Genomic DNA, 24447 nt, shown 5'->3' on the forward strand with positions numbered 1-24447 from the left:
ATAGTTTCTTTTTTCAGACTAGAAGTATTAATAGTAACGAGTATTCATGGATATTCCAAGTCTCCTACCTGTCCAGTCTGCGACACTGGAAGTGAATGGATGATAGTAATAAAAGTACACCAGTATTATCAGGCTCTTGTCTCCAAAGCTGCATGCAGTGTCTCTCTGCTGCTTCAAAATCTCCTGCCTGATATTCACGATGAGCCAACTCCGCTAACCCTTGGAAGGAAAGCATACGTTTCGTTGGTTCTGGAGAATCACCAAAACATTTAGGGGGGAAAACAAAAAGTTAGAAAATGGAAACAAAAACTTGTAAAAATATGGTGTATAAAATTAAAGAATGAAAATGCCTGAAACTATGTAAAGCACCAGAGTGTCTAACATTTTAAACTCCTAAATCCTCATATCACCACACTATCATGAGATCTCTAGCACTGCTTTATATGCTTAATTTACAATAGCCTTTTCTCAGTTAGTTGGGAAATGTAATTTACTGTCAATATATTAAAAGCTGATTAGAAAATCACCAACTATTCCCTGTTTCTCTTTTCAAGACACACAAAATTATTAAAATTAAGATGCAACCACTGAGTTTTAAAAACTGAATTAGAGACTTCACACAAATTCTTTTTAAAGAGACTTCTGCAGCAATATTGTATTTCCTGTCCTTAATACCAAATACCTTAGCATGAAAACAGATTGAATCTGTTCACTTAGTCCCTCCAGCTGAAGCTAGAACACACTCATAATATAGCTGTTCTAAAAAGAACAATATAGATTTCATATAAGGAAGCTGAAAGATTGCTACATATGCAGTAAAGATGTTAGATTAACCACTAGGTTTAACCACTTAACCCTACAGCTGTGGTGTCCAACACACTAGCCACATGTAGTTATTTGGCCAGTTGAGTGTAGCAGTAACTGCTACAGTGGCTACTGCTTCAGAACTGGTTGGACAGCATGACCCTAGAGCAGGGGTTCCCAAACTTTTTGACACGGGGACCAGTAAATCCATTCACGAACTCCTGGTCCTAGAGGACCAGTACTGTTCATTTACATATTTGCATATTCATTAATCAAATTACAAATATTCAAATAAGTTGTTTTGGGTCCTCCCAAATCTCCCAGTGCCAGCTTTAGCAAAGCTTTTGATATGGTCACCCACAATATTCTTGCCAGCAAGTTAAGGAATATGGATTGGATAAATGGGCTGTAAGACAGACAGAAAGCTGGTTAGACCAGGGTTTCCCAAACTTTTTACTTTAATTGGAACCCTTTTTTTTTCAGTTCTGCTTTTTGCAGCCCAAAAATATAAACACAAGAAAGACAAACGAAGAAAATACCAGACATATAACATGTCTGGGATTTTCTCAGTAGGTAAGCTGTATTATTACTAGATGTATCAGTTTGTAGTTTCAAACTGCCTGGCTGGTAAATGTGCTCAGGCTGCATGAGTGTGTCTACCAGCCAGATAGTTCGCAACTACTCGAGGGGTTTGTGTGTGTGTGGGTGGGTGGGTGGGGGCGGGGGACAATGACAGTAGAATCCCTGTGCCAGACTAACTCGTGCTTTGTGCGTGGGGGGGGAAGAGGGGAACGGGGTCGGGTCAGTCCCACTCCCCGCAGGCCGATTCATTCCTCCCCCCTGCTCCCCTTGCTGCGCCTCTGGCCAGCCCCACTTCCCCCAACCCCCTCCCTGGCAGCCAGGTCTCCCCCACTTTTCCTCCCAATCTCCCTTGGCCAGCCCCGCTGCCTGCGTCCAGCCCTCCTTCCAGCAGCCACTTCTCCCACCCCACCCACATCTTCCCCAGCCAGCTCCCAGCCCCCAACCTCACACCCCCCGGCAGCCCTGCTTCCACCGGCCCCTCAATATCCCCAGCCTGCCCTGATTCCCCCGTCCAGTTCTGCTTCCGGTGGCTAGCTCTCCCCTCCTCCTCACCCCAGAATCCCCTGGCACCTGCACCTTCCCTTAGCCCTGCGCCCTCCTGGTGCCTCCTTTTCCCCTAATACCCACCCCCTCACCAGTCTCTGCCCCATTCCCCTCCTGCCCCTCTGTGCCCTCACACACAATTTGTTCCATCCTGACTTTCCTCATGCCCACCCCTTCTTTCAAGCCTTCTCCCAGCACCTCCCCCTCCAGCCCCCAGTGCCCTTCCCCTCTCCTCTCCCAGCATCACCCTGTCCCCCCTCCCACTGACACCTCCCCTCCTGCCCTTTTCCTCATGGTCTGCACTTGGCCTCCTGGCATTTGTCTCTCTCTCCCGCAACCCTGTCCCTTGGTGCCTTTCCCTCCCAAGCCCCTTCTCCTTCCACCCCTTTCCCCGCTGCACGAGCCGGTTCCCACCTTCTCTTTCCCCGTTGCAGGGCCGGGGTCCGCACTCAGGCCCCGGAGGCCGAACCCGGAGCCAGCCAGGCCCTGCCATGTGCCTCGCGCGGGTTTCAAAACCCCGGGCCGCGACGTCACATCCTCCCAGCCCACGTGCAACACCGCACACGGGCGGCAGGCGGCGAGGAGGAGCCGCGCGCAGCAGAGACATCCGGGGCCGAGGGGACGCTCTGGGGGCGGGGCCAGAGAGGATGCGCGGGGGCGGGGCCCGCTCCAGGCAGAGCCAGGGAGACACCTAGCTCCACATAGCGCTGGAGCAGGGCCCGGCTCTTAACTCGCTGGCACTTCCAGGTGCAGGGCCCGATTCGACCTGATGGGTCAATCGGCCTAAGGGCCAGCAGCCACCAGGCACGCTGAGGCCCGGCATTTACGGGCCGCGGACCATAGTTTGGGAAACGCTGCCCTAGAGTAAACACACACACCCACCCCTTGTGGCACAACGGGCTGTAGCAGGGTGGAGTAGGCAGCTCTGGCCCTGGGCCTGCCAAAGCCAGGTAGAGATGCTCTGGCCTGGCCCCAATGCACCTACAGGTGGTGGGGTCTGCTCCCGCCCTGGCCCTGCCAAGCTGCAGTCGGTGTGGTCCAGTCACGCCTGCAGGCAAATGCTCCAGTCCTGGCACGTGCTCAGGCCTTAGTGGGGAAGGCGGGGCTGCTCCAGCTTGGCCTGCTGCAACTGCAGACAGGGTCCAGCAGGCCAAGCCTTGTAATAACTGCCTGCTTACAGGGTAATCGATTACCCTATTACAATCCTAATATGCAGACGTATTTCCAATTAGAACTTGTTTCAACGTTTTCATATGATGCCTGAAAGTCTCACATAGCATTTCTTGTGCCCTCACACACTGCTTATCTTACCTATGCTGAGCAAGTCATCCAGAAGTAGGCTTGGGATAAACACCATCCATGACAGCTAACAGGACACCCACTGAAGACTATATTCTCCTAGGCTATGGCCCACCACGGCCCAGTGGGACCCTCAGGCAGGCTGTCTGCAGCAGCTCCACACACTACCCAAAGCAGCCAACTGCTGGGGCCCAGCATGGATGGAGGGGGAGGCTCTATGCATGTTGCCCTTCTGCCCCCAGCACAATCCTTGCAGTTCCCATTGCCTGGAAACCAGCCAATTGGAGATGCAGGGGCAGTGCTTACGGGCACATGAAGCACATGGAGACTCGCTGCTCCCCTCCTCCCAAGGGGCACATCACACAGAAATGCACATGCTGGACCCAGCAGCTGGCAGCTTTGAGTAACATGTGGAGCCAAAGCAGCCAGGAAGGGATGTAACAGTGTAGCTGATTAACCGATAAACAACAGCTTATAAGTTAATGCTATAGACCAGTGTTTCTCAACTACTGTAGAGTAGCACTCTTAGGGGTACTCGAGAGACATCGGGGGAGGGGGGGTACATCAACACAACTGAAATTTGGAGAAAACTGAATTCTTGTTTTAAGTCTTACAGGGTTTTATTATTTTTGTACTTTTTACACCCAAAAATGTCATCGCCCACCAGGCTACCATTAAGTTGTTTAAACAGATACGTTGCAATGGTAGAAAAAAAATTGTGTCTAAAAACTGTAGGTACTGGGGTATCTATAATTTTTTTTTTTTTAAAAAGGGGTACTTTAAAGAAAAAAGTTGGGAAACGCTGCTAGAGACTACACGCATTGCCCTTGCTCCTCACCAGTAAGTTTTCTAGCAGGCTGGCCAGCAGTCCGGCTCAGTCCTGGCTCACACTGGCCAGGATCTACCCCCATCATGGCTTTGCATTTAAAGTGTATTAAGAGCTAGGTGGGCAGGCAGCCTGACTCAGTCCTGGCTTGCAACTGGTGCGGGAGCTCACCTCCCCTGGACAGGGGCAACAGGTAGCCGATCCGTGAGGGGAAATGGTTTTAAATTGGCTCTCCTCATGGACCAGCTCCCGCCTGACACCCCACACTGCTGCCTCTGCTCGAGAGGCAGCAGCAGAGTGGCAAGGGGCTCCTCGGGAGTGGGGGCTAGAGTACACTGGCTGCTGGCCCGACCCCCAGGGAAAGTAGAATTGTTGAGTAATCTATAAGAATTCATGAGGTTAATCAACTATTCGATTAACTGATATTTAACCTCCCTGCAGCCAGGAAGCCTGCCCAGAGCCACCTACAGTACGTACCCCCCAGCCAGAGCCTGCACCTGGCACCCATCCTCTAGCCACAGGTCACAACAACCTCCTGTAACCAAATTCCCTCCCAGGTCCTGCCCCCCAACACTCCTCAATCAGATAACACCACCTACCTGCACCCAACCCCCCCTCACTAACCCCACACTCCATCCTGATCCCCTACTCCAAGCTCCCTTCTGCCCTCATCATGTATCAATATCATAGGAAAGTGCAGCCCATAACCAATTACTATGGTCTTGGAGTAGCCGCACAACAAAAATTATTGCCCACTCCTGTCCTAGGCAGGAATGGCTCACCAGGGAGGACAAGCTGCTTGGAGGGCAAGATTGTAAAACACATGGGGCTATTAATTTTGAATGTCTAGTTTGAGTAATAAAAAGAGTCTCATGTGTTTGATAAAACTAGAATATTTATGTTCCATATATGCATATTTTGAAGATGTAAAGAAAAACTGCTCGAGACAAAAATTATGCAATCCTACTTCTCAACTGCAAATCACAGCTACTTGGAAAATATGCAGACGTATGCCCATGGGGTGGGAGAGCTGCCATTGTATCTCCCCCGCCTCCTTCTGTACAACCCATGCCCTGTGTCTCTCCCTTCCCCAGCCAGGCTGCTCTTGCTCCCCCAGCCTCCCCTCCCTACATCCCCCCTTTCCCTCCATTGCACCCCTGCTCCCACCTATCCCGTAAGTCTCCCCTGAATCCAACCTTCCTTCTGCATCTTCCTCCTGTCCCCACCTCACACATCCTTGTTCTCCTTCATCCCTTGATCTGCCCCCACCCCTCTCCACCCACCCGCAGGGCTGGCTTCCCCCGCCCTGCACACACTGGGCCCCAGCAGCAGCTTCCCTGGGCCCAGCCTGGAGCCAAACCCTCCCCCTGCAGCCCCAGGACACCTCTCGGGAGAGAATCTCTCTTATCTGTACCCCAAGCACTGCCCACCCTGGGGCAGGAGCTGGGCCAGGCAGGGGGTGCTGTCCTGGGAGCGGCTCCTGGGGAGCAGCGGGACTGGCCTTGCTGGAGATTCCTCCCTCCCAGCAGTAGTCCAGGCTCTGGAGGCCCAGCAGCAACCCCCACAGGGACTCAGGGATCCAGCTTGGAGCCTGGCCAGAGTCACCTCGAGCAGCAGCAGCAGCAAGCCACGCTGCAGTCGCTGGGTGCCCTCCTGTCCCTGGGCTCAGGCAGTGTCCCCCGCATCAAGGCAGTGTCATTCAGAGAAGCAGGCACAGGCAGAAGAGACAATCCGAGAGAGAGGAAAGGGACTTTCTGAGCAGAGTTGCTCCAGAGTCCAGCGGAGCTGATCCTCAAGGCATGGGTGTGGCCCGGCAGTATGCCATGGCCCGGCAGCCAGTGGTTTGCAGTCCAACATGGCTCCACGGACCGACAGTTGGGAATCACTGATGTAACTGAATTTTAGTGATTACACGTCTGTTCAGTAGTCCTCAGGGACAGGGTCAGCAGCCAGTGCACTCCAGGCCCCATTCCTGGGGAGCCCCCTGCCACCCTGCGCTGCTGCCTATCAGAGGCAGCAGCATAACGTGACATGCAGGAGCCATTCTGCAACTGGAGTCAGCTTAAAAACCAGCCTCCCATGCAGATTGGCTGCCTGCTGCCCCACACTCCTGCCTCTGATACAGATAGGTGAGGCGGAACAGCCTCTGTCTGCGGGGAGCCTTGGCCTGCTGTAGACTAGTGGCTGCTTCCCACACATATAGGCTCCTGCCTACCTCCTCACCTTCCGCAGGGGGGGGGGGGGGAGGAGCAGGCTGATCCAGTGCTTATGGGGAGCTGGCTTAAAAGTCAGCTCCCCCCTCCTTTGCTGCTTCTGATACAGAGGAAGCAAGGAGGAGAGGGATGTGTGTAGTCTACAGGATTAATTGATAAATTTAGGCTTATGTAGTTATCTACACAATTACATGCCTAGAATGGATTTTATGATCTCGAGGTCCCTTCCAGTTTGAGTGTTCTATGATTCTATTGCATAATTAGCAACATGCTGGTCAGGTTCATAACTATGAATCCCTCAGGTGTTACCCCATACCTTGGGAAAACTCCTACAAAAAACTCCTAGAAAAGACTGGCTCAAATTATTTGCAAACAAACCCCCAAAATAAGATGAAAGAATAAGCGAAACCTTAAATGTGTATACCTACTAGTCACAGCCTATGAAAACTGGACTCTGGACTATGAAACTACAGGCAGTCCCTGAGTTACGCAGATCCGACTTAAGCCGGATCCGTACTTACGAACGGGGCTTTTCTCGCCCCCGAGGACGCGGGCGGCGGGACCGCCCAGACGCGCCACAGTCCCGCCGCCCACGTCCTCCGGGGCGAGAAAAGCTGCTCCGCGTCTCCCTGGTCTGCTGGGGGGGGGCGCCTCCCCCCCCCCCCCCAGCAGACCAGGGAGACGCGGAGCAAAGCCGCAGAGGACCTGGGCGGCGGCACCGCAGCGCGTCTCGGTCCCGCCGCCTGCGTCTCCATGGTCTGCTGGCGGGGGGGGGGGGGGGGGAGGGTGGCGGCGCAGCTAGTGCAGCCCCGCCTCCCCCAGATGATCAGGCTTTTCTCGCGGACGCCTGTGGTAGAGCAGCTGGGGCGCTGCCGGTTGGTCCCACAGCGCCGCTCCTCGGCACTACTGGACCAACCCGGCAGCACCCCAGCTGCTCTGCCCCAGGCGTCCTGATTCAGCCGCTGCTGGTCAGTTTCAGCAGCGGCTGACGGGGACGCCTGGGGCAGAGCAGCTGGGGTGCTGCTGGGTTGGTCCAGCAGCGCCTAGGAGCGGCGGTACTGGACCAACCCAGCAGCACCCCAGTTGCTCCGCCCCAGGCGTCCCCAAGTCAGCCGCTGCTGAAACTGACCAGCAGCCAACTACAGGAAGCCCGAGGCAGAGTTTCTCTGCCCCGGGCTTCCTGGAATCAGCCGCTGATCAGTTTCAGCAGCGGCTGACTTGGGGACACCTGGGGTAGAGCAGGTGGGGTGCTGCCGGGTTGCTCCCCGCAGCACCGAGGTGCGGCGCTGCAGGGACCTACACAGCAGCACCCCAGCTGCTCTGTCCCAGGCGTCCAGATTCAGCTGCTATTGAAACTGATCAGCGGCTGATTCCAGGAAGCCCTGGGCAGAGAAACTCTGCCTCGGGCTTCCTGTAGTGGGCAGCTGGTCAGTTTCAGCAGCGGCTGAATCTGGACACCAGTTCCGACTTAAGTACAAATTCAACTTAAGTACAAACCTACAGTCCCTATCTTGTACGTAACCCAGGGACTGCCTATATTTCCAGGATCTTGATCTAGTGGAGGGCTTCGAAAGACTACCTATAGACCATACTGTTGGGTACCCAGTTTCCATTAGTGCTACCTCTGATTAAGTTTTAGTCTTTCAAATAGCTGGTGTCTGATTTTTGTTCCAAATCTATGCTGTTGAAGTGTTCTTCTATTGCCAGAAATAAAGATAAAAAAAGCTAAAAGGAGGAAATCAATTTCTACGTACTATTACTCACCCTTAAAACAAGATTGAAAAACTGAAATGGCATACACAACTGCGAAACAAAATAACCTGATTTACTTGTTTGCTTTGATACTTCAATACAAATTTCTAACCTCTCCTCTCCCCAATTTGCCAAAAAAGCAAATATCCAAGTTCCAAGCTTAAAACTGCACTTAAGGCTAGAGACTTTGAGGGTGACAGATATAAGGAAGTTGATGAGAGATGTTTTACTTCTGTTCCAAATTTGGGAGATTGTTTCAACTGTCCTCAGCTTGCTAGAAAAATCCAAACTCAGATTTCCTTCATTTTGTCAAAACTTTCAAAAAATGTGCAATTTCTCCCCACCAATTAAATTCAGGCACACTAGTGTCAACTAACAACGGTAAAATTTTGGATCTGGTCCTATATGCAAGTATTGGGAGGATTTGGGGTGGCCAGCTAGATCAGAGCTCTATTCTTTTATATGGATATATATAGATTCCAATTTATTCAACAAATGTGTACTCTTGCAATTAATCCCTTCCCTAGAGTCCACTGCAAGTCAAACTAGTTTTGAAAGTGAATGAATGATAGTAGATTGTAGGAAGAATCTCCCTCATGCACATAAAGAACTCTAACAATTATTTATATTGTTCAGTATAAGTACACTAATTTGAAATTTTTCTGAAGAATCCCAGACTTTAATACCTTGATGAAATACAATAATTTAATTGCCTCCTGTGGCAAGAAGTTATTTTATGAAGTGCTCACCAGCATAGAAAACATAAGATAAAGCTACTTTTCTTGTGAAAGATTTGATCTTAACAGCAGTTTTTAAAAGCATTTTCCCATTAAACTATCAATTTATGATATAAAGTATTAGGTTCACTTTAGTGCATACTCCTGAAAATACAGAAAAGGATCTGAAAAACTGATTTGGGACTAAGGAGATGGGGTCGGAAGATGGTTCCAGACATTTCCTAAGTAGTATTTGTAAGGCACATTTCTTAGCGCTTTTCACACACGTGCGAACTACATCACGGCTCTCCCACGCATCCACACGCGCTCGGTGCCGCTTTACAGGCGATGATGAGAGCGGAAGCTGACAACAGAAAAGGCAAACAACGGGACTGGGCGCGATTCGCAGTCTGGCTGTGGCCGCCACAAAGCGGCGATGGATGCTGGCGACAGCGCGGAAGAAACTCGAGTGGCGCCCATCCGGGCGGGGGCGAGAGACGCGGCGAGCCCCCGGGGCGGCGGCTGAGCCCGGCCAGCGGCCTCGGGCACGTCCCCCCGCACCGCATCGCCGCGCCCGACGCGGCCTCATCGCGGGCGGCTCGCGGCACAAGCCAGCCCACGGCCGCAGCCGGCCGGCACCCCGCGCGGACAGGCCCGGAGCCGCCAGCGCCGGCCGCACCCACAGCGCCGCGGGCGGCCCGCGGGCCGGTACCTGTGCTGTCAGCCACGTTCCCCACAGAGGTCGCCATCGGGGGCGCGCGGGCGGGCGGGCGGGGCTCCCCCGGGCGCGGAGAGATCCAGGCGACGCGACCCAGCGGCCGGACCACAGCGACCCAACCTCCCCCTCTTCGCTAAGGCGGCGGCTCCAGAAATGGCGGCAGCGGCGGAGGAAGCACCCCGTCAGGCGTATGGCTCCTGCCGGATCTATTTCCTTACACAAAATAGTCCGCGTAGGAAAAGGGATCGAATCCTAGGCGTTATCAAACCCAGTTGCGACAGATGAGTTTCTAGAACTAACTCGCGCTCTCGCCTCCTTTCGGTGCACTCTCTCATTAGTGAGCCGTAGAACCCTACTGAGAATTGTCACTCATCTGATCCGTATCCTTCCGCAGGAGACCATTGCGACAAATGAGCGCTCATCGCGCATGCGTCACGCGACGCCACCCTTTCTACCTCGCGCTCGCAGCCACCTCGGAGCCGGGGGCCTCAAGCAGGCCAGGGGAGATGCAGCCCCGCCCCTGGGGCGGAGCTTAGGAGCAGGCGGAGGGAGGGGCGCCGCGGCAGCTGCTACATGCGGGATACGTGTCTGGGAGGCGGCTGGCCACGCCTCTTGCCTCAGCCTCCTCCTGCCTGACCGATGGGGCCGGGGGGCTCCGGCAGTGAGGGGGCTGCAGGCGGATCCTACCACGTCTCTGCGCAGGCGGGGGCGGGGGGGCAGAGTTTCAGGTGTAACCACTGAGTATTACACACGCGCTGCCCTTACAACGGTATTTCAATGCCTGCACTAGCCCCGTGCAAGTTCCTTTCTTTCACTTACTGACACTATGGCAATGGATCATGTGACATGTTGAGGAGTTAGATACACAGGTCAGGAAATTCATCATTTATAATTGAGTGGAGTTGTGGCAACTACCTTTTGTAGATATGTACCAAGGGGATTGTTCCAAGGAAGACAGAATTTGAAAGAACAGAACAGGATCAGCATTCACTGTAGCAGCTAAACCCATCCGATTTTAAATTTCATGGTGAACAATCTATTCTCCCTTTTGTCCCATAAAAGGAAGAGCAAGTCCATACCTGGCAAAGGTGGTTATGAAATCACAAGTGGCACTAAGGCCTGTAATTGCAAAATCTAAGGACAATGAAACAGAACACCATCCTACAATGAAATAGTCAAAATACACAAAATCTTGATATAATTTCAGGATTAATCCAATATGTTATACAGCAGAGGAACAGGAGGCTCTACAGCACTTCCTACATGGTTCTATGATTTCTGTTAATTAGATTAAAGCAAAAATAAAATGAACTCAGATAGTTTAAAGCACAAGTAAAGCCTAGAGAAATTCCTGTTGAACTCCTCCTGCATGACGACGGGTTAGCAATTTCTAGAACAAACTGTAAGGAGCTTCAGAAGATTTCTTCCTGTGAATAAGATGTTCAAGGTCATTAACTCAAGCAACTAGTGTAGGCAGAATTTCAGGGAAAGCATCCATAGAGGCTTTTGGGCCTGACTTTCTGAATACTTGGGGTAACACTTCAGAAAATATGAAGGGCCATGCCCTCTTTAATACTGAGAAAACAGATGCTTTAAATGTTCAAAAATCAAATTTACTCAGTTTTGTATATTTCTTCAATTGTTTATTTCTTCAACAAATGTATGGGCTGGTTAACTCAGTCATATCAAAGATCAATGTAAGGTATTTAAACACCAGCCTAATATATGTAAGAAATTTTCAGTGTGTATCTGAAAAGAATAAGGGAAAGTGAACCAGATTATAAACCTGTAGTTATACTCAGTAACTAGAACCCTTGGATTGCTGCACAAATCACAGCACGTTATCTTTGTCTAAATCTTGTTATTCACAATTCAGATAACTTAATAAATGTATTGTAAAAATTCTATGAACATTGAAATTATACAAGAAAAATAAGATGCTTCAAAATTAACAGTGCGCACAGTCCCTTAGTACCAAAAAAAAAAAAAAAGATGGAAATTCATTCATCTAAATCCAGGCCACCGAGTGCTACATCCCTCGGTAACGAAGGGTCTCTCATTCATCTGAGTCCAGGTCACTGTCTCCTGCAGTGGAGTGAAAATCCTCACTATCTTCCTCATCCTCTGAAAGATGAACCTGACTTAACACACTTGGCCCACATCGTTGTTCTTCCTCCTCTTCCTCCTCTTCCGAGATCTCATACCCTCCAATGCTGCTAAAACTGGTATCTCGTGTGTTGGACTTCGGATCTGGCTCCTCATAGCTGCCATAACTAAAAGAAAGAATGGAATATCATTACAAACACACTTTCAGCTTGTTTCCAAAAAAAACAAGAGAGTCTGGAGAGCTGCTCAAAATGTCAGGACTTGGTAACTGAAAGATTCCCTTATAGCAGTGGTTTTCAAAATACGAATCACAACCCAAAACTGAGTAAAGCAATGTCAGGCACTGTGTAAGGCACCCTACTCGCTGTAGGGTGACCAGGTAAACAGCAGGCATTCTAAATAAGACTTCCTGACTGTCCCAGCATCATACTACACTGCACCCCAGAAGTATCCAGTGGCAAGTGTGACACTTTGGCAGGGGGCCACAGGACTCCGCTAGCAGCCCCCACCCTAAGTACGGGTTCCCGGCTAATGAGAACAGAGAGGCAGGGCCTGCAGATCAGAGCAGGACACAGAGCCGCTTGCGCAGACCTGCTAGGAACCAGACCTGCTATTGGCCACTTATGGGGCACAACAGAGTCCACAGTTCCAGGACAGGCAGGGAGCCTGCCTTAGCACCAGTGTCCCCTGTAAGCTGTGCAGGAGAGTTTCAAATACTGCCCAACTGATTAGCAGTGTTTCTACTGGTGGTGAACCACCATGCATGCCCCTTGTGACAGTCTGCCGGCTAAGCCAGAGCTCTGCCACTACAGCTGAGTGAGCCCATTCCTGTGGGCCTCTTTAGCCAGAAGGCTATATAAAGCAGCCACAGGGGAGAAGTCAGCATGAGTGTGCACCTCAGGCAGGAGGAGAGGCTGGCTGAGGTTACTGTGAACAAAAGCTCTGTAAATAGAAGGTGGTGGGAAATTGGCACTGACAATAAAAGGCATTGGTGACTGCACCAGAAAGGGTTTCTGGTTGATTTATGACTCCAGAAGAGGTCCCAGGGCAAAGGGCTTGAGCGAGGATTGTGTCACACCCTGTGCACATAAAATTCATTCCACACGTGGATGGAAAAAATTAGAACATCGCTTGCATTCCCACTGTGCCATTGACCAGGAGCTGCTGGAAGGAAGCCCATGCCCCAACTCTACACCCCAATTACTTGCACCAGCCCTGGGATACCCCCCAAACCCAGGGCCACCACCCAAATCCCACATCCCCAGTCCCACCACAGACTAGATACAAGATAATTATGTTGGGTCATGGGCATCAACAATTTTCTTCAATTGGCTGTCAAGGAAAAAAAAAAACTTGAAGCCACTGCCTCGCAGCTTGCATTCCTACATTTCTATTATTCTCTACTTTGATTACCTGATATTACTGTCCTCCATAACATGAGAGGTCTCTCCACCATCTCCGTCATAGGACATCATACTCTCTTCATTCTCCATGCCCATTCGTGTGTTCTCTTGAAGGACGTGAGGTTGTTTTGGTCTCATTGCAGTGGGCTCCACATCTGAATCACTGCCACTTTCACTCAGCTGGATAGCTGTGCAACAAACAGAAAAGAGCCTCTTACTAATCTTGACAGCTGTTTTACCTGGTGGATTGATTTGCATACTTTTGTAGTCTGCAATATTATCTGGTTTTCAATAATAATTGCCTCTTTCACAAGAACCATCTATCTTCCACACAGCATCTTATCTGTCACTCTTGCACTGAAATAATTGCCTCCTCTTACTCATCCATTTCACCTTGTGTTCTGTATCAGACAACCTGTGCAGCTTGAACAGTGCCCTTTTCCAGTCCTTCACAACAGGATCCCATGTTTCATGTTTACTATCCAAATCTCATGCGAGCTTGCACCAGCAGCTCCGCTTAGACCACGTATCCCTCAGCATTGCATCTGAACTGCAGCCTCTTTTCTTCCAAGCTTCAGAATTCCACCATCTGAATCGGGTGTGAACACCCAACATTCTCTCCTGATTACAGTTAGCATTTCACTGCATCTTAGTCTTCATCTAAATTCATCTGGTTCTTTCTTCCTGCTCTTGACATCTCCTTTGTAACTGCACCATAACATCTAAACTTTGTAACCAATATATGAGTATACAGTGTCTTGTATATCTACAATCAAATATTGCAGTGTATGCTACTGAAGTTTTAGGGCATGGAAATTGGCTGGGTTTGGCAACAACTGATTCCTGCTCAGTGCTGTGATTGAAAGACTAGGACTTACATGAAAAGGGATTATCGCCTTCTTCATCACTCCCATCATCATCATCATCCTCCCCATCTGACATAAGCAAATCTTCATAAAGAACACTAGCCTGTGGCTGTTGTGCTGAGCCTTCTTCTTCATCAGCAAGGTCACCATCCCCATCTTCAACTTCCTAGATCACACAAAATGGGAATGGTATAGATCAAAGGTCATACACAAAGCTGCTGACATATCTGGCACATTGGCAGTATACTCAGTCATTTGTTATTATATTGACAGGTTTATGATTTCAGGTAACTATCTGATTTGTCATTGCTGTGGATTCTGTGGTCACCGAGAGTGCCAGACCCAGCAGACTTTCCCTGCACTATGAAGTCTTCTATCATGAGGATGCAAAGACTACAGATGGGATTTCTGTATATATACTCACTGGGGCTGGAGTCTTAGGTTTCCCATCCTCATCCTCATCAAACCCTTCAATATCTACGTCAGAGTCTTCCTCGCCCAGCCTACCTCGTCCCTGGCGCATCTGAATAAGGAACACAAATAGCAATACCATTGAGGAAGGTACCAGTGGTGACTGACACCCATACCACAATGAAAAATCCAGCCCTGGAACAGGGACTCTTCCTAAATATTCCAAGACCATGTAGCATTATCTGCCACCTGGTTTCTCTTGCTGCACTTTCCCTGAGGAGTTCAAGAGAAGCTCAGGCTTTCAAAGCTTTCCTCGCTAATGACAGAGTGGGCCACTAGACAAACTACAAGTTTTCCTAGGATATTTTCATAGACAGTCAGCAGGCTCTAGCAGACTTTAGGTCAGCTACATGGGCTGGGGAGGAGATGCTGAACTCTTGAGGACACAATGAACTCCCACATGTACCAGACCAGTGGTGCTCAAACTTTTTGGACCACAGCCCATCCCGTTCAACATAAACCTTTCCACGGACCACCAGCCAACCACCCATGACGACAAAATGCCTACTAAATTATTCCTGTTGGGCTACTGGACCATAAAAACATAAATACGCAGCTATAACATAAGGGGTTTATATAACCAGTCAGAAAGGAAATGCTATTAATCAAAATCATTAAAAAGATTCAGCGCTTTAACTTTATCATGTTAGTTTACCAAACTTGAGGTGTGGGGAATCTTTTTTGGCTCGGGTGCCACTGATCCACCAAAAAAATCCAATCAGGAGACACACAAAAGCTAGAAGCAAAACCCACCACCCCAGCCCCCAAATCTCACTGATGTGGTCCCCAACTGAGTCATCTCACTTCCCTTCCCCTGCAGCCCCATGGAGGGAGCAGAGATTCAGGGTTTTCCACAGGCCAGATTAACTCTTCCAGAGTCCCAGAGCTAGTGAATATTGTGCCCCCTCCACCAGGTTCTGGAATGGGGCCAAAAGTGAGGGGCTCAGTACACAGAAGGGTGCTGCCAATGGATGGGGATGCAGGGTCTGGGTGGGAGGTAGGCTGCAGAAGTGGGGGGGGGGGGGAGGAGTCTGGCCAAGAGGTGGAAATATGGGTGGGTAGTGGGTGCAGGTGAGGGCGGGGAGTCTGGCCAAGAAGGAGGGTGCAGAAGCAGCCTGCAGGTGTTGGGTCTCGGTAGGGAGTATGCATGAGGGGGCTGAGAGTGTGAGGTCTGGGCAGAGGAATGGGGAATGCTTACTTATCTTTGTACCCCCCCCCCCCCCCGCCACTCCCAGGCAGCATGTCCCAGGCTCAGCCTCCTGCTGCTCCCACTGGCTGAGATTCCAGCCAATCGAAGAAACAGGGAAAGCCTCCAGGCAGTGTTTCACTGCACTGCTATTCCCCCAGCCAGAGGGGAGGGGGAGCGGCAGTGCCCAGAGCCACTTGCTTCCCCTGCGAACTGGATCTGGCCTGCGAGGCTCGGGGCTCCCCCACTGCAGCAGAAAGCCAGTGCTGGTGCTCCAACCTTATGGGGACCCTCCACAGGGCTGGAGTGACAGCATGAGCTCCCCACTGCAGGGGGGCTGACCCCTGAGCCACAGCCAGCATGTAAGGCAGCCATGGACCACACACTTTGAGAATCACTGTACTAGTCACTGCCCAGTAGAAAGCATTTTCAGAAAAGCAACCACCACGGATATCAGACTCTCTTCCACAAGTGAACTCAAATTCTTATTCTGCTGAGGATCCCACGGTCCTCCCCACTCTCTCGCTCCCTCATGGTATCTTTGCCTCCACCTCAGACTCACTGCTCTGGCTTCTTGCGCAAGAACTGTTCTGCGGAAGAGTTCTTGTGCAAAAGGACTTCCACAAGCCCATGTCTACACTACCATGTGCTTTTGTGCAAGGGCGTCTATAGCAGTGTGGATGCTCTCTTGCGCAAGAAAGCTCTGATGGCTATTTTAGCCATTTCTTGCGCAAGAAATTCATGTTGCCTGTCTACATTGCCTTCTTGTGCAAGAGGGCTTATTCCTCGTGGGGAGAGGAATAACTCTTCCAGAAGAAGGCTGTACTGTAAATGTTCTTGTGCAAGAACGCGCATGCAGTGTAGACGCTCTGCAAGTTTTTGCATGAGAATGGTTGTTCTTGTGCAAAAAGCCTGCAGTGTAGACGTAGCCCTAGTGTAGGTGCAGCTTAAGCCAGAACAAGTTCTGCCAGCACAGTTACACCACATCCATAAGCAACACAGAAAAATTGTTCCATCAGCATAAATACATCTATACCAGGTTTGGTTTGGTTTTTATAACTAAGCAGTTATTAGTCACATTATTTCACACTCCTAGCCAACACAGCTATGCCGGCACATTTTTGCCATGTACAACAGGATTCAGAGCAGTGCCCCTCTTCCTATGCATCTGTACAGTACCCAGCACATTTTGGGGCTGCCACAATTTAAAACGTCTTCCAAACCTGCTGTATATTTTTTTCTGTGCCTTAATCAAAACTAGAGAGCATCTGAACTAGGGATGTGAAAACAGTGTACTCAGTTAACTGATGAGCCTGGACTCAGCAGTTAATGTTTGTGGTCACACGCCAGCTCCCTGTGCGTCCCAGCTCTCCCCTCCCCCTTTACACATTGCTGGGGTAGGCAGGAGCCAGAGCACGCACTATACCACCCACCCCATATGTAACACTCTGGTCATGTTCGTAAGTATGAACTATTTCAGCAGTAACACATTTACTTAAACACGTATTAACATCCCTCGTCGGAACACCAGGCCTTTGTACCATGAGTTACCGTGTGCCTGTCCTGAGGAGTACAAGCGAGGGTCTCTGGCCCTAGACATTCTCTTTCAGCAGTCAGTTTCACCAATCCTTATTCCCAGTTGCCACCTTTCAGTTTTTCCTCTCTCTGCTGTAGCAACCAAGATGCAAGAAAGCAACTCTCTCAAACTGCTCGAAGCAACTGACTATTCCTCAGCCTCCACAAAGCCCCACAAACCAATTCACTAATCCTGGAACCCTTTTATCACTATGTCTCCACTTATCACATCTGGCATAATACCAAAAACCGCATCAACTACCAGAGCAGAGACAGCCTTTTAACTTCCCATCTTCCCTCTCCAGGGAAAGGGCTGGAAAACAAGTCCCATTCTGTTATCCATTCTTGAGACAGAAAGGTGGTTTTTAACCACACCTAACCCCCTCTCTGCTAGGAAAACACAAATATGTCTGTCTTCATACGCCCACAAGCTAATCACCTCCTTCCAATAAATCACTTCTAAATCCTAACTCTCTACCACATGAAAAATAGGAGATTTCTGACCTGTGTCCCCCGCTTCTCTGGGGTCGTGGTGGGAGTGTCCATAGCAGACAAGTTGCTCTCATCTTGATAGACTGAAGCATCACGTGACATACTGAGAGATGTGTTGGTATCATATAGATCTGGTGGCTAAAGTAATAAGAAACAAGAGATATTACTTTTTCAGGGGCTGGACCAAAACTTTGGAGCTCTAGCACAAGCCAGTAGTTCATGATTTTCACAACTAAACACAAAATACATGTGTGCAACGTGGCTTTCATTATCAAACACCTTATAACTAAACTACGGTAAGTCATTTACTCCTAAGGAAAAGGAAGAAAGAATATTTTGACAAACACACTACACTAAAGGGTATAAAATAAAAGGACAAAAATATTTAGTACCACACTAAGTTACAGTAAAAAACCTTAACTTTTTGGCTATTCTAATATGAACCATCTAATTACCAAACTGTAAAATCGACAGATAACAGCAATAAAAGGGGAGTAAGACACGTGCATGCCCATGGATTCTCCATCGGAGACAGCAACTAGTCTGCATCTGTGCATAATGGCACTTTGCATTCCCATGCAAGAGCATGCAGGCAGGCTCCCAACCATCATCTCAATATGAAGGTAGGTACTGAGATGATAAATCCAAGACATTTTGGGAGACTGTCGAAGGCAGTGTCAAGCTCTGGAAGCAGATAGGACAGCGTAATGTTTGGTAAAGGTATGAACTGAGTGCTTGCAATCTTGTAGATTTCTATTATCAAGCCATCCTCAAGAAAGGCTATACAAGTAGACAGAGCTCTAGAGGCATGAGCTGTCAGCCTATGAGAGAGGAACATATCCCAGCCACTTCACAGCATGTCAAGCTACAACCAGAAATCCACTTTGAAAGCCTGAGTGGAAGTGGGCTGACACTTCCCCCACTTTTAGCAAAGGATACAGAGAATCTGGGAGAGGCCCTAACGGTCTCTGTCCTGTAAAGGTGCAACGCCAAAGACACCCCGACAGACTCATAGAACACTAGAACTGGAAGGAACCTTCAGAGGCCGAGTCCAGTCCTCTACCTTCACAGCAGGGACTAAGCAACGTCTACACTATCTCTGATAGATATCTACCTAATCGGCTCTTAAGTATCTCCAGAGATGGAGATTCCACAACCTCCCCAGGCAACTTATTCCAGTATTTAACCACCCTGACAGGTAGGAAGTTTTTCCTAATGTCCTACCTAAACCTCCCTTGATGCAATTTAAGCCCGTTGCTTCTTGTCCTATCCTCAGAGGCAAAGGAGAACAATTTTTCTCCCTCCTCCTTGTGACACCCTTTCAGATACTTGAAAGCCGCTATCATGTCCCCCCCTCTAAACTAAAACAAGCCCAATTCTTTCAGTCTTCCCTCATAGCTCATGTTCTCTAGACCTTTAAACATTCTTGTTGCTCTTCTCTGGATCTTCAATTTATTTACATCTTTATTGAAATGTGGTGCCCAGAACTGGACACAATCAGTGCAGGTAGAGCAGAAGAATCACTTCTTATGTCTTGTCCTTTTAATGCATGCAAGAATCATGTTTGCTTTTTTTTACAATAGTGTCACACTGTTGGCTCATGTTTAGCATGTGGACCACTATAACCCCTAGATCCCTTTCTGCAGTACTCCTTCCTAGACAGTAACCTCCCATTCTGCATGTGTGAAATGGATTGTTCCTTCCTAAGTGGAATGCTTTGCATTTGTCCTTATTAAACTTCATCCTATTTACCTCAGACTATTTCTCCAGATCATTTTGGATTATGACCCTATCCTCCAAAGCACTTGCAACCCCTCCCAGCTTGGTATCATCTGCAAATTTAATAAGCATACTCTCTGTGCCAATATTTAAATCGCTGATGAAGATATTTAATAGTACCAACAGACCCACTTGTTATGCTCTTCCAGCATTTTTGTGAACTGTTAACTACTTTCTGAGAACGGTTATCCAGCCAGTTACGCACCCACCTTATAGTAGCCCCATCTAAGTTGTATTTGCCTAGTTTATTGATAAGATGTGAGACTGTCAAATGCCGTACTAAAATCTAGGTATACCACGTCCACTACTTTTATCTTATCCACGAGACTTGTTATCCTATCAAAGAAAGCTATCAGCTTGGTTTGACATGATTTATTCTTTACAGATATTTGCTGGTATTGCCTATCACCTTATTTTCTTCCAGGTGTTTGCAGATGAATTCCTTAATTAATTGCTTCATTATCTTTCCTGGCACAGACATTAAACTGACTGATCTGTAGTTTCCTGGGTTGTTCTTATTTCCCTTTTTTTAATAGATGGGCACTGTATTTGCCCTTTTCCAATCTTCTGGAATCTCTCCTGTCTTCCATGACTTTTCAAAGATGACATCCAGAATCAGAAGATTAAAGCCTCATGCCTTGAAAAAAATACTGAAACAAATTCCTTGATCTATTTAAAATTCTGACAAGACTTAAGCGAGGATGGGGGTACAGTGTGAGCATGTCATGGCAGAAAGGTAGAGAGAATCTTCAATTTTTCCCAAATTCTCCCTTATTCTCATTGCCTGAAGAAACCCTCTGTTTGAATCAATGGCTACCTGCCATTGCTTCCTTAATGTTCTGATAAACATTACTATCCTGTTGAATTGTGTGGGTTACCATTGTATCACCATCTCACAACTGTTGTTCTTCACAATGTGCTGGAATGGACATGAACAGTCAGGTGTGCTAGTCAGCTGCAACATTATGCTTATAAGCAACAGGATTTTTTTTTTTTTTTTAAGGGGAGTAGGCAATGCACCACATTTATTGAAAATACAAAGTAAAAAGTATATGCCCACACACACCAGTCCTGCAGAAGTTGTTATAGTTGCCATTGAATTGGTCCAAGCCACAGACTCATAAGTTCAGCTGGGCCTGAGTGGAGGAGCCAGGTTCTGTCAGTTGCAATTCTGATGCTCCAAGGCTGTTGGCAGGATAAACCCAAGACACCCCATCTTTTAGAGAAATCCCTTCTCATGCCAATCTATGGATGTTACTGTATTATGTTGTAATCAGTCACTTTAACATATATTACAAACTAACCTGTGTTGCAATTTGGCTATTGTTTTTATTATTCAACTTCAGCCCGCTGAAGACTTTTCTGGGTGTTGCCTCACCGTGGTTTCAATCGATTTGATATTTTCACATGTTGGGAGTACTTGCTTCCAACTTCAGGGTTATCAATCTGCCCCTCCTCAGTCATCAAATACAATGGGTACATTTGATAGTTATTTGGTGCTCCTAAGTTTCCAGCCCCTCCTCTGGCCATTTGAATGCTAAGGTGGCTTTCAGGCTCAACTCTCTTTAAACACATACATTCCTCACTCACACAAACAGGAATTACATAGTTGCCTTTGCAAAGACAGGCTTAATACAAAACTTCCTAAGATTTAAGCAACTGTTACTATTACAAATCCTTCCATAATCCAAAAAAAGTCTTACACTCTTTAATTAAAGAGAACAGTCCTAAAGGGTGACTATAATGAATCATGAGGACCCTTCTGGTCTGTTCCTGCCTTGGCATTGACAGACTGCCTGCTTGATACATCTTTACCAATGGCACTAGGCCATTCCCTCCTAGTCAGAAAAGGTGGCTGGCAGGGTACACTGAGGCACATTACATTGTAAAAGGCTTATTATAGTCTTATACAAACACTAAAATACTACATTTTAGCAACATGGCTACACATGAATGTTGGAAACATTTTCCCTTAGCAGCCCTCTTCATGTTAACTGTGGAGCTCACTGGGGCTGTGCCTTCCTGGGGCTCAGTATGTAACCCTGCCAACCCAACTCCATCCTTTTGGTTCCTTCTTGCCAGCTACTCTGACAGAAAGGAAGGGGAGTGGATAATGAACACAAATCCCAAAGAACAGTTAGGAGAAAATGAATAACTGTCTCTTCGAGTGCTTGTTCACATCAATTCCAATCAGGTGACTCCCAAACTTCTCCCCTGGAAGGGGAGTCGGAGTTAAAGAATCACTGATTAGATGGCCATTCTGCATGAGCTGCATCGACTCTGGCCTCTTGATTGACAGCATAACGAGTGGTAAATATGTGCACTGAGGACCAAGTTGCCAACTTGCAGATCTGCTGGACTGGTACCTGGGCCAGGAAAGCAGTCAAAGAAGCCTGCACTTTTGTTGAGTATGCCGTGATCACTGAAGGAGGAAGCCTAGCCAGCTCATAGCAGGTGCAGATGCAGTCTGTAATCCAAGACAAGATACACTGCAATGAGACTACGAGACCCTTCATGTGATCAGCTACCGCAATGAAGAGCTGGATCAATTTCCTGAATGTCCTCAATGTTGAAGGCCAGTGCTCTCTGGAGGTCTAGAGAATGCAGCCTCTGTTGGCGCACATTCATATGTGGCTTTGGAGAGAACACAAACAGAAAGATGTATTGACTTATGTGAAACTGGGACACTATCTTGGGTAGGAATGTCAAATGTAGTCCAAGATGTACCTTGCCTATAGAAGACAGCAAATGGGGGGCTCAGACAGAGCTCTCAACTCTAACACCCTCCTGGTGGATGTAAAGGCCACTAGAAACATCACCATCCATTAGTAGTAGAGGAGAGACCCATAAGTCTTGAAAGGACCAGATTAAGATCCCAAGTAGGTATGGATGGATTAGTGCAGGCTGAGCCTTTTCCATACTGTTGATAAAGAGGACTACAATGGGGTTGGTGAATACCGATCAACTCAGTTCCCCCAAGTGGCCAAGCTGGGATTCAGACAGTCATGCAGAGGATGAAGGAGGCTGTATAGCCAAGTAGGCAGTTGCCAGGTGTCTGCCAATACCAATGTTGGTTGTTGCAGGTGTGTGTTTAGGAGAGGAATGATGAGGGCTATGGAGAGTCACTTTTTCCCCTTCCTCTTCATCATGGAGTGGTGCTGTGGAACTCACTGGGATGGCTGAATCAGACCTGGATGGATGGAGGTGCTGTCGGCACCAAACAGCAGAGTTCTCAGTACCAAGAGCTAGGTCTGTATGGGTGACAATTACCTGTGTTAGCATGAAGCTTGATGCCATAGTCTTTATCAGGGCAGACACTGCAGGTACCCGTGACAGGCCGTGCAGTGTGTGGATGGCGGATGGCACTGCTGTAGTAAAACACGTTGTAGCTTTCTTCAGTACCAAGGGTGCTGAGCAAGAGGTCTTCTTGGTTTGTATGCCAAAGCTAGGGCTTGGCTGTGCTGGTACTTTGACCCCTCAGCACATCTCAGTGCCAGACATACACGGTGCCTTCCAGACCAAGGTGGTCAGTGCCATTGGGACCGGGGTGGATGTTTTTGAGTAGAGACCATTTCTTTGTAGATTGCTCTCTCTGAGAGGATGATTGCAGCCTATATTCAGCTGCATTTTGGGGAGCAGAGCCCTTCAAAGCAGGCTGAGAAGATCCCCGGTCTGAGGCTGCTGCTGGAGATTGCAGACAAAGAAGAATCCTGGTCTCTGGGTTCAAAGATGGCCTGAGTGATTTCTTCATAAGGAGACACTTTAGTTGGAGGTCTCTGGCCTTCAGGGACCCGACAGAAAGCTTTCTGCAGGCACGTATGTGATGTGTGTTTCTTCCAAACAACAGATACATTGGGCATGGCATTCTAATATGGGAACTGATAGCTTGCAAGTGAGGCAACCTTTAAAACCAGCATCTTGAAAGGATCCAGTCCTGGGCCATGGGGCAAGAATGGAATAAAAAATAAAAGGGGATTCTTTTTTCAAATTGGGATAATAAGTGGGAAAACATAAGCCAAATGTATAAGGGGTTTAAGTAATGGAGAATATGAATCTCTAGATAAGCAAAAAGGAGAAAGGAAGCTGCTAAGCATTCTGACCTCAGCCTAAGATGGCTGACAAGGAACAGAGACACGGTTGGCCATGCACGCCAGTTAACTGCTTAGAGTGGTGTGAGGTGGCTGCTGTATGTGTGCCACCAGCTGGGGTACTGCTGCTACAAATCTATTACAAGCACAAGGTGCCAAGACACCCCAAGTGGAGCCCATTAGAGGACACGCTTCAAAGAACTAGAGAGATTCTGCTAGATAGTTCATTCAATTCTGGGGGGCCCTATAGTTGTCTGTATAATAATATGGTTAGTCTGCAGGGGGCTATAAAAGACTAAATAGTGCACTGTAAACCTCTAAGCGTGAACATAATCTCATTTTTCACAGACAGCTAATAAACTTCCCTTTGTCGGTATGCCAGTTGGCTACATAAAACATAGTTAGTGCTGTGGGTTTTTTCCTGGCTGGTTTGCAGAGCAAACTCCTTTTGACATAGAAGTGTAACTTTAAATAAACTGGAATGTGTTGGGGCAACTCTACTACTATAACCATAATATGCACACACAAAAACAAATGGTCTGGTAGCACTTTATAGACTAACACAGCATATAGATGGTGGTATGAGCTTTCGTGGGTACAGCCCACTTCTCAGATGCACAATATAACATGCTTACATGCTGAATGAATGGTGTAAAATACTGACCTCCTGTCTTGGATTTTCTTTACTACGAGCTGCAGATTGTTTTTATTTAATCTCACAGTAGATGACTGTTTTAAAATACAATCAGCAGTGAAGGCTAAATAGGAACACTTAGGGCCAGGATTCAGACATAAATCTTATCTCCAACTTGACAATGCTGATGCCAACTGTCTTGTTCAGAATAAAATCAAACTGATTCAAGATTTGGTAGGAAAATTCTGCAGAAGATGCTGATGAATGTATAAAGGGTCACTTCCATCAGTGACATTCTACTCATACAACTTGTCAGAAGTCAGTGGAGATACCTCTGTATGGATGGTTGAGAAAAATTCTGATTTGCGCACCTTCTGCTAATTACCAACACACT

General features: G+C 48.1%; 2 protein-coding genes across 6 annotated transcripts in view; both read right to left on the reverse strand.

Annotated features, from left to right (window-relative positions):
* Positions 1–9593, reverse strand: part of OGT (O-linked N-acetylglucosamine (GlcNAc) transferase) — a 100381-nt gene extending 90788 nt beyond the window's left edge. For 2 of the 3 annotated variants that reach the window (XR_012900194.1, XM_075917996.1), the window contains exons 1-2: positions 9448–9593; positions 69–249 (exon numbers count right to left, since the gene is read on the reverse strand). Coding sequence is in view for 2 of the 3 variants with exons in the window: in XM_075917996.1 (XP_075774111.1) it covers positions 69–249; positions 9448–9484 (218 nt within the window). In the remaining variant the exon portion in view is untranslated. The remainder of the gene's footprint in view (positions 1–68; positions 250–9447) is intronic. The other variant, XM_075917997.1, reaches the window with a different exon arrangement.
* TAF1 (TATA-box binding protein associated factor 1) overlaps positions 9448–24447 on the reverse strand; it is a 135070-nt gene continuing 120070 nt past the window's right edge. The window contains exons 36-40 of one of the 3 annotated variants that reach the window (XM_075917993.1): positions 17565–17690; positions 14253–14351; positions 13841–13994; positions 12973–13150; positions 9448–11726 (exon numbers count right to left, since the gene is read on the reverse strand). In XM_075917993.1, the coding sequence (XP_075774108.1) occupies positions 11510–11726; positions 12973–13150; positions 13841–13994; positions 14253–14351; positions 17565–17690 (774 nt within the window). In that variant the 3' untranslated portion in view covers positions 9448–11509. Of the gene's footprint in view, positions 11727–12968; positions 13151–13840; positions 13995–14252; positions 14352–17564; positions 17691–24447 lie in introns of those variants that run through there. The other 2 variants (XM_075917992.1, XM_075917994.1) reach the window with 2 other exon arrangements.

The sequence above is a fragment of the Pelodiscus sinensis genome, unplaced genomic scaffold (assembly GCF_049634645.1).
Source record: "Pelodiscus sinensis isolate JC-2024 unplaced genomic scaffold, ASM4963464v1 ctg60, whole genome shotgun sequence".
NCBI classification, from domain to species: Eukaryota; Metazoa; Chordata; order Testudines; family Trionychidae; genus Pelodiscus; species Pelodiscus sinensis.